The sequence below is a fragment of the Fulmarus glacialis genome, unplaced genomic scaffold (assembly GCF_000690835.1).
Source record: "Fulmarus glacialis isolate BGI_N327 unplaced genomic scaffold, ASM69083v1 scaffold13377, whole genome shotgun sequence".
NCBI lineage: Eukaryota > Metazoa > Chordata > Aves > Procellariiformes > Procellariidae > Fulmarus > Fulmarus glacialis.
In genome coordinates, this window is record NW_009225157.1 from 55,836 (window position 1) to 65,987 (window position 10,152).

At 38.0% G+C, this 10,152-nt stretch overlaps 1 protein-coding gene across 1 annotated transcript; it reads right to left on the minus strand.

The window, feature by feature from the left end:
* Window positions 1-1,621: 1,621 nt before the first annotated feature.
* LOC104072117 (palladin-like) lies at window positions 1,622-9,983 on the minus strand (the record flags this gene model as incomplete). The annotated part of the gene is made up of 2 exons (XM_009582396.1): window positions 9,883-9,983; window positions 1,622-2,686 (listed from the first exon to the last, which is right to left on the minus strand). Coding segments are annotated over exons 1-2 (1,166 nt in total), but the record flags the coding sequence as incomplete, so codon positions are not given.
* Between the last annotated feature and the right edge of the window lie 169 nt (window positions 9,984-10,152).

Here is a 10,152-nt window from a genome sequence, read left to right on the forward strand (position 1 = left end):
ATGCATAAAATTAGGTGAAAAGGTCTTTAGTATTACTTAATAGTAATTAATTTTTTTCCTTAAGGGTGGTCCCTCTGTCTGTTGCTACTACTCTATTTTACAATTCAAAAGTATCAGTAACATTATGTTAGCTGTCATATTACCTAACCCAACAACAGCAAAAAAAGAACTACTGGAAGTTAACAGCTTGTGTTGCCCTAGTGTCCGCATCAGTACCACTGGCAGGCTGCAGTATCTTAGTGAAGGGGAAGGAAGAATCTAAGAGAAGAAACACAAGAGGAGGATTCCCTGGCTGTCATAATTGTGCGACTTTTGCAATTCCTCTTTCCTGCTTCCTGGAAGTCTGAAGGAGAATGAACAACTGGAAGGCTTTTGCACCCATAATTGTGATTCTTGTCCTTTTTTCCCAGCAGATATTTAAAAAAATAAAATACCAAACAACTATTAATGACATGACATGGCTGTCATATTGCTTGATGGGCATTACAATTTAGGCATTACAATTACATTTTTGGGGTAAGCTTCCTGACCTGTTGGCAAGGCTCATGATGTAATTCCTTTGTTTAGAGTACAGATCCACAGCTTGTCTTGGTTTAGAAGATCAGTTGGCTTCAGTTTGCAGGACAATCTAAGCTTGAGTACAGAACCAATGTACTCAATATATTGAGGTACAACTTTTTCCACTTTGTATACAAAAACAACTGAACACACTTGATGTCTCTATAAATGATCTTTTGACCCTGTAAAAATTTCAGTGTCTCAATATTCAGCTTGTCTGGGATACATTTTCACTGAAGACTCAGAGAAGGATAAAGGCAACGCTGTTGTCTTCAACAGTCACAAACAAGACTCTCTGGAGATATTTTCTACAAAGTAACTTTTCACCTTGGAACGAAAGCATATACAAGCACATATAGCCATAACATGACTTTTCAAAGCTGTACTTTTTTAATCTTGTTGACAAAGATCTAAAATCTTCAGACTGACAGCTCTGTTTATTCACTCTGCAAACCTGTACCAAAAGGCACAGATTTTAAAAACATGTTAAAAACTGATTTCAAAGCAGAAGTTCAATTATGGTATGTATGAAGACACTGTTTAGTGATGGATATGAATTCCTAAGCTTGCATAGCTGCAAGGGCTATACATGTGACTATCTGCAAGCAATTGGGGTAACTTAATTTGGCTAGATTTAGGTTATCTCATAGTCTACACCCCAAATCTCATTAGTATGGGGCTTGGAGACATTCTAACTAATCGACAGTAAAAACCGTATCAACTGCCTGATGCATGCTTTTCAGGGGCAAATTATTAATTCTTTCACCTAGATTGATAAGGTAACAGTCAAACAGAATATTGTTAGAGCCAATTCTGTTTCTAATTTTGCCATGTGGCTCTTGAATCAAGTAGAACTTCAATTCCCAAGCAGAAAACAATGAAACACTCTGAGAGAACTAAAGCGGTCAGAATCTGTTATTTCGTGTGCTTACCAACCACTGCATGATCCACTGTTCTTATGTGACTACCTCTAAGCAGGGCTATTGTGATACCTGTCCTTAGGTACCTTCCACAATCAGAAGATTATGATATCCAGTGACTTAGTTAAAAGGCATGCACTTACCTGACATCAGGAACTGGGTTGCCTGAAACTCTGCATTCCAGCAACACTTTGTTTCCTTCAGCAACTTCCTGGCTCCGGAGCTTCTGAGTGAATTGAGGTGGTGAGGATTGATTCTCTTCCATGTTGATGAAGGGGTGGCAAAGGACCATTTTGCTCTGAGTGATGCTGTCCCTTTCAGAAAAGTGTTCTCCATTCAGATGAACTCCAGGTAATTTTGCCTCAGGCTCAGTCTCTTGATGTGGCTTGTCAAACTCCTGGTTCACTGAGGTACTTTCAGCTGGTTGTTTCTTTTTAGGAGATAGGTATCCACTGTCTGGAGAAGAAGAGTCCCCGTCAGGACTTCGGCCTCTTGTCTTTGCTGCCTGTCTAAATATAGATGACAGTTCCTCTATGAATGTGGCAGCTTTGTCGCACAGCTTGCTCCTGAAAGGAACTTCTCCCTGGGATGCCGATTCGGACTTTGGGCTTGTCTTAGGCACACCCGGACCATCTTTCTCCAAATGTTTCAGGCTTCTAATGAAGCTGGGACTAGCAGTTAGCAAAGGTGAGGTGCTTGCTTGCCTCCTGGAAACTGTGTCAAAACTATTTGGTGTTTGAGCTGCGGTGGATTGCTCTTTCTGACTCCCTGGGAGAACGTGACTTGCAGCAGATGAAGTCAGACTGCTTGCTTGAAGCCTCTGTAAAGCATCTTGCTCATGCAGTTTGGTATCCCTGAAAGAAGGATTTTCTGAAGTGCTAGAATGAGAGGTCTTAAAATAATGAGTAAAGTCTGGTGCTGCATTCTGATCCTCCTTCATGGAATTGGCAATGGCTTCCCGAGCTATGTCAAGGCTCTTACATATCTCCTCCTGGGTAAGGAAGGCAGAAAGTTCATTTGAAAATTCTCCATTCTGTGTGTCTGATAGGGAATCATAGAAAAAGTCATGGTAGGATGAAGCTTCTGACATATTTTCAGGATATCCCTTATTGGTGCCTCTCTCTGCACAGTAAGCCTCCTTCAGCATTAAAGAGGCAATGCCTGGCCACAGCTTCTGTCTTGCGTCCTGGAAGACACGAACACAATTCCTTAACAAAAAAAAACTTGTCAGTAAAAAACCCTTCTTATATCCTGGTTCCCATAAGCTAGACACAAAACTGGGAGAAGAGCAGAACCCAACAGTGCACGAAATACTTACCAAAAACCTTGGTTTCTATTAGAATGGGCCAGAGCTGCAAATTGTCTAGGTAAAAATGAAAGCACTTAAGAGTAATTTTTCTCATGCATCTTCTTTCAGAACTATGAAGACATTCTTTGTCTGTACATTGCCTAGCACAACCTCAGTTCCACTGGACCAATCTGAGTGATTTGTTATTTCACATCTGATTTGTTATTTCACATCAATGCTATTGCACTTCACTTTTTCTGGTTTTAGCTTATGATGATTTGGGGAATATATTTACTTTTCTCTTTCCCGTAACACTGCCTTCCAGACACTAAACCATCAAATTCCAAGAGGAAAACACTGTTCTAGTTGAAACCATTACGAGCATCTACACAAGGATGTTTGGATTAGAAATTCCAAGTTATCCTTTCTGTTTAATGTTGATAAGGTGTTTAATATTATTTTACTTCTTGTGTTAAGGTTTTTAACTTGTTACCTTTCAGTACAACTCAGTAGCACTTTTCTCAACACTGATAAGTGGAATATCAAAATACCACATGCTAAAAGTAAAACACTGAAGAAATAGATTTCACAACCTATGTATCATCCTGCATCGCGTAAGTGTATAATATATATTCTGTACCAGTTTCACAAAGCACACAAGCATCTATACATCTCCAGTTTTCCCATATGATTTTAGAATGAGGATGAGCGTTCTCTGCCTCTGTAAAGCCAGCAAGAAACAAGACATCAGGGAAACCTCTCTTTTCCCAAGGGAAGGATCTGCTTGAAGCTCTCCTTATTGAAATGTATTTGTCCTGCTGGTCACTAGATTGCAGGTGAACTGCTCTTAAAAATAATTGCTGCTTCTGCAAAGCATTTAACTAAGTTGAACATCAGTGGTTTTAACTACCCTTGAAAATTCTCTTCTTATGATAATTTCTACAAGATTAATCCTGCACAAGATTTTAAAAAATATTTTTTCTCTTAAGGGTCCAAAGTATTTCTGCACTGATAGATAGGTGGCTTGACAGTCATGAGATGCACTGGGATGTATTTTACATCAGCTTGTGCAAGCTCCAATTATCTTTAGTCACTTCACCAGGGCTTACCCGGCATGTAGTCATTAACTGACTAACAGATTATTGGAATTCTTGGCCTGGCGCATGCATCTCTTGATATGCCTGTTTGTCTTGCCAACAGATTACAACTCAACACATAAATGAGAAGTATAAGGGAACCAAAGCATTTTGGGATTTGATATATGTTTTTATCGAATGCAGCAATAGGCTTATTCTTTGCTGGGATTACATCTTTCTTTCCTTTTATCTTTCCTTTTACAGGGCAACAAATTTAGCAACCATGCCAATCTCTTGTCAACAAAATCTAAAAAAGTATATACAGTATAACTGACTACCACGTAGCAGCTTTAAAGAATGAATCTGAGAAGCCAAGCAAACAGTTGGTCTACAGGCTCAGCTGTTAAGGCATAAACTGGATGAATGCCAGGGAACCAAGGGTTAAACCCGGAGAGTTTCTGCCTCCTTAATCTTAGTTATTTTTTAAAACTTTGTATTCAGATGAACAAAGGTACTAGTTTACTATTTAGATAACTCATAAATACCTGTGCTACAAATTATATCTTTATTTAAATCTGATTCATACTGGTTCCTAGCTTGCTCACATCTCAAAGTGATACATTACAGATTCAGATAAACTTCTCTGACTTCCAACACCAAGCTGCTCTGGTGTTTCAATGGCTTATGGGTTGGAGGACAATTTCACCTATTGCTAGCCACCTGACATGATGATTAAAATGAATGTGTTATGAATTAGCATATCTCCTCCTACTACTGAGTTTTACGCTGTTTTGTCACTCATTAGAAAAGTAGATGAATTTAAACATGTGCTGGTTATTGGCAATTTCTAATGCTGATAAGCCTTCTTGGTGAGAAAGCTCTGGTGCCTAAAAATGGCTTTATATGTCTAGCTTTAGACAGCTGTATGGAAGCTTCCAGTATAAAGACTTTTTTTTCAGCCACACTGTAATACATAAAACCACTATTCTTTTAGAGCAACTTGTAACCACAGTGAACTGGAGGTGAAGTATCGCTAACCCTATCAAATAGCATATAAAATCATAATTAGAAATTTTGAATGCTATTTCTAGCTTCTCCAAGTTAGACTACAATGTATTTATAACAGTTTTCATCATCATTACTCATTAGGTAATCTGCAAAGCCATATACTGTATCATTTAAAGGCACAAACATAAAATACAGTGTTGCATACAGATCAGTATTTAGCTATACTTCCAGCATTATTGCACATAAACTATTTATGGGGTCCTATTTGCTAGATATTTAAAAATTACTCACAAGTAAACATACATTCTAGTATCACGCTGTTTAAATATTTATTCAGAAAACAATATAGATGCTCTAAGGAATAATATGGTAAATATGAAATTCAAAATGCACTGGATTACAATAACCTCAGAAAACATTTGAATAATTAATCATTGAAGGTATTCAAGAGATAAATAATGAAATATGGAAAGCCACAGAAAATCAAAGGACTCATTTCAAGAAAAGTATAAGCATCCTGAATTTGCGGAACCTGCCGAATGAAAAGTTATTACTTAAAAAAATATGACCCAAAGTCAATCTGTTCAAAGGAATAATATGAAGAAGAAATGTATCTAGTAAGATTTTTTAAAACAAAAAAGGCACATATTTTTCCTCTGAATTTTGAAATCCTACAAAACTACTCCCCAAAGTACAATAATTAAATTTAGCAGAAAATATAAAACAAACCTTACAATGAACAGGCCAAGAGTCTCAAGTGTAATTAATAGCGGTTAAAGTTGCTTTTTTCCTTCTTTATCTAAATAGGCTTAAAGTTGCTCCAGCTATTCACTAAAGATTGCTTGGTCCTCAGTGAGCATCGAGAAGACTGTGGCCTGTGCGTTACATCTGTCCTCTGTGACTATGTAATTCTTACCCCACTCATCTATATTTGGTAACTGAACTCATGTTTCAGCAGACTGCCGCTATCTGGAATTCCAGTAGAAGCAACGTTAGGCCTGGAAGTGGCACAAAGTTCTGTGCGCTTACTACTCAGAAATTCAGAGAACTTAATCATTTAATGAGCAATTTTTGTTGTATTTAACATAATATTTTAGGCTGTTTTAAAATATTATTCTGGAATTTTAGGATGTGATTTTTGCTCATTATTAAAGGGCCTACCTCCACAGGTCATAGAAAACACAATGTCTGAAAGTTAATTTTTGAAAAATAATTTCTTTCTACAGCATTTTTTCTTAATAGAATTTTATTTTTTTAACAAAATTAACTATTTTTATGACAATAAATAAAATAATTGGCTTTTTCTACTAAAAGTAGTTTAAAACTAATAGCTTCCTTGTGTACCTTAAAATCTTCCAGGAAAAGAAAAAAACATAGACTCATAGAATCATTTAGGTTGGAAAAGACCCTTAAGATTTTTACAGTTATCAAAAGAAATGGTACATCTTTTTGTAATAATAGATAATTATTAATCTGTAATCATGTACTACACTGTATAAATAAATTTACCTACTGAATTTTCACATCTCAAATGAAGTAGTCCTATCATCAGAAAATAAGTATCTCCTTCAGAAATGACACACAAAATCCCTGGAAAACATGTATGCTTTAAAAAGACCCCACAACTCTGACACATATATTAACACAGAAACAATCAAAATGCATTTCTGGTTTCAACAGCCTTGTAGAGCGTAACTCTCCCTTACTGGCTTTGCTAAGGAAGTACTTTCACCTCATTAAGAACTCCTGTGAGAGTTTTGTCTCAGGGAAGAAAAATTTTCTGTCCAAGAGCACACTTGTGCCTTTTCAAGCACATCATTTCCTTTGATACTCAGTGAAAGGAAGTAAACATGAAGACTGCTGGTTCAATCTACAGACTTTACCACATGATTTCCAGAAATAAAAGCAATGTGTGGGTAGGATTGTTTCTGCCAGACCACAGCCTATTGGGAGTCAAATTCTCTAGAGTAGATGATAGGAGAAATTGTAGCTCCAAATAGGTGTTATAGACCTCCATCCCTTCTGCTAGCGTCCACTATATCTGCTCTCTGATTTGAATTCATTTTGTGGGCTGGCACTTGTTCTTAGCTCAAGGTCTTCTAGATATTGCCTTGCATTTTTTACTGAAGTTTATTCCTTGGCAACAATGGAAGTGCAGCGGACGCACTGTTGTGACAGAAGTGCACAAGAGACTCTTAGCTCCCTATTGGTCCCAGACCATCTTTATGTGTTACCAAGTGCTGGTATCACACATTTTATTTCAGTGGTTAATATAGTATCTTTCTTTGCATCTTCATACAGGCAATTACTGTCTCCTAATCAGGGCTTCAACAGATTCACTGTTGGATTAGGAATACTTACTTACGTCACAATGTATACAAACCCCATTCTTATGACTTGGGACCCTTACTGTGTTGTAATTAAATTAATAAAAAGGATTTTATTTCATGTCATTTTACAGTAACTTCAGTGTGTCAAATAAGAACAGAATAGCCATTCTAAAAATTCCAGGCTAAAAACTGTACACAAAAAACCAGCTGGTCATATAAGAGTTAACCACTGTATGCCTAATTTTTAAGCAGTCACCCCACAGAGTGGAATCCACGCCCTGTGTCAGACAACCAGCCTCTCCACTAAATGCGTTAGAGTTAGCCACCTTGGAATGGGAGCCAAAAATAGCCTGCATATAAACAGCAACAAACTGCCTTGGGCTATCTTCAGCATTTTCTACAGGGAGAGGGTGGATGAAATCCTGGTTCTTGGAATCATGTGTTTAAATTGTCACTTCCGGGAAGAAAATGTATCTGCCTGGAGACACCTGCAGAGATCATTTTTAAAAGAACTGGGCTTTTATGAATACAGTTGCACTGGTGATTTGTGTAAATCAGGTATGCCTATTACTTTTTGTACAGCATGATAGAAACATTTGCCCAGAAAGTGAAAGATCTGTGTTCAATTTATTCCTAGTGGCTTCAAGTGTTAATGAAATACTCATCATAACTTGCAAACTTATTAGGGTAGGGTTTTACACAGCTGTATTAAGCCATGAACAAATTTTCCCAATGTCATTCTACTAAGATTTAGGGAATGCTTATATCCTTTGACCTATGCTGAATCTTTTGGAAACTTACTTAATTTTTGATCAAGACCTTCCATTTCTATTGCAAAAATAACATGTATGCACCTTTACAAAGATGGTAGACAGCAGTAAATCACTATGAGCAAATGCCAGAGGGACTACAACTTTTGAACAATTACACATTTTGAAAGATAAGCATGTGCAATAATATGCAATGATGTAATAATTTAGCATTTACATGTAAAATGTAAAAATTAATAATAACATACAAACAAGATAAAGGATATTATGCCTGACATGCTCACTCCATTCCTACTGCCGTATTGTGGCAAATTCAACTGATAACAGAACTCCATGGAGATAATGCTTTTCACTACTGATAGATTTGACGGAGCATAGCTAGACTGGTCTCCTGAAACCTTAATAATAGTTTCTAATACTAGTCAGCCCGAGTCAGTCAAAAGCTCATGTCACAAACTATAAACCTATTCTGGTTGTACAAGCTTTCCACGCCATCTGATGAAGATGTTACACAGTGCAAAAGATTTTCATTGTTAATTGGGCTAAAACCAAAATATAACAACAAGCATGGCTCTTCACCCTAGTAATTCGTGTACTTACCTGAGAAAGCAGAAAACCTCTGTTAAGGTCCCTGTTATTTTGTATCTTATTCTAAATAGCAACAGGATAAAATACAAGTAGATAGGCAATCTCCTTTCCAAGACCTAAAGTCAAACACCAGTCTGTAAACTTCAGATATGAATATTTAAGAACTGCTTCTACTTTAAGTAGCAGAGACAGATACAACCCCCTTTACTAGTTGCCACAGAATCCTCCAGTTATTTTGAGTCACTAACTGACATTTTTTTCCACCTCTGAAAGTTTACAAAAAAAAATCTGGTTGCCTCTGCTTAAACATACTGGCTCACTGCCTTGCTGTAGTTTGATGCCATACATATAGCTTTGGGTTTTTTTGGTTTTTTGTTTTCCCTCAGTATGCAAACATGTTTCATTTTGCTTGTAAATATATTTGTAAATAAATTCATTGCATAGCTAGAGCTAATCTGTGTTTTTTATAGAGTGCACTGGAAGTACCTACCTGTCGTATATATATGAAAGGGTCAAACATCGTGAAATAGTCAACCAGTGTCAATGGTACTCAAACACCATTTTCCCAAGTTTCTGGAAGAGTTTCTCTGAGGCTTTTCCTAGAAGAAACTGTAGAAGTGCAATGGAAAAGCTCATACACCTTCAGTTTTGCTAGGAGTCGTACCAGTACTTGGTCTAGAAGAAATACAACAGTTGTTAAAACTAAACTGTTAAAAGAACAGTAATAATAACTCTCACCCTTCTTTTATAGAATACTTCATCAACAAAGTGACTGAGGGGCTGCAAGTAAAAACAGTTCAATAAACTTAAAAATATCACAACTTCACAGAATTACCACAGCTGTGAGTAGGAAAGGAAACCATAAAATGGAAAGGAAGGCTAATAAGCAACTCACAAAGAACTAAGACTGTTTTTGAATTGGGGAAGAGATGAAGACTTCTCAGTCCAAGATCTATGGTATCAAAGGTCTTGCTGAGGCAACCTACCTCAGACTGAGAAACCTGTAATTCAGCTTCTCTTACCTCAAGACTGCTGGAACACTTCTCTCTCAAGATGCCATATTTTTTAATCTATCACTAGCCAAACAGGTAAAAACTGAACTCACAGACAAATTGCCACTTTCCTGGTGAGTGTCTCCAACATCCCTTAAAATCTCAAAGGAACGTTGTTAGGAATTTGCGCCCCAGTGCACTATGATTAATACACTTTTGCATCTGGGGCTGTGAAGCACACCGTGCCCTCACAGGATTTAGCACGAAGGTGAAGAAACGTGGAGCAAAGCTATTCCACCCTTGCCAATAAACACTGTGCCTTACAGGGTAAAGATGTCCCTGCCCAAGTTACCTGAGAGTGGGCAGCGGCCTGGGCTGGGCGGTGCTGTCAGCCAGCCGTCTGAGCGCGCGAGACTGGCAGCCCCTTTGCTTTTCGCCAGGCCCGGCGCTCATCAAACTCGCTCGACGTTCACGACGCTGTTACACACACTGGTTTCTGAGCCTGCCTTTCGCCTTTTTAAGCCCTTCCACCCACAGGCCCACATACGCTCTCCGTGGCCCGACGCGAAGCGCCGAGGGAGAAGGGCGGGAAGGGGGTCGGCACTGAGGGAGAAGGGCGGGG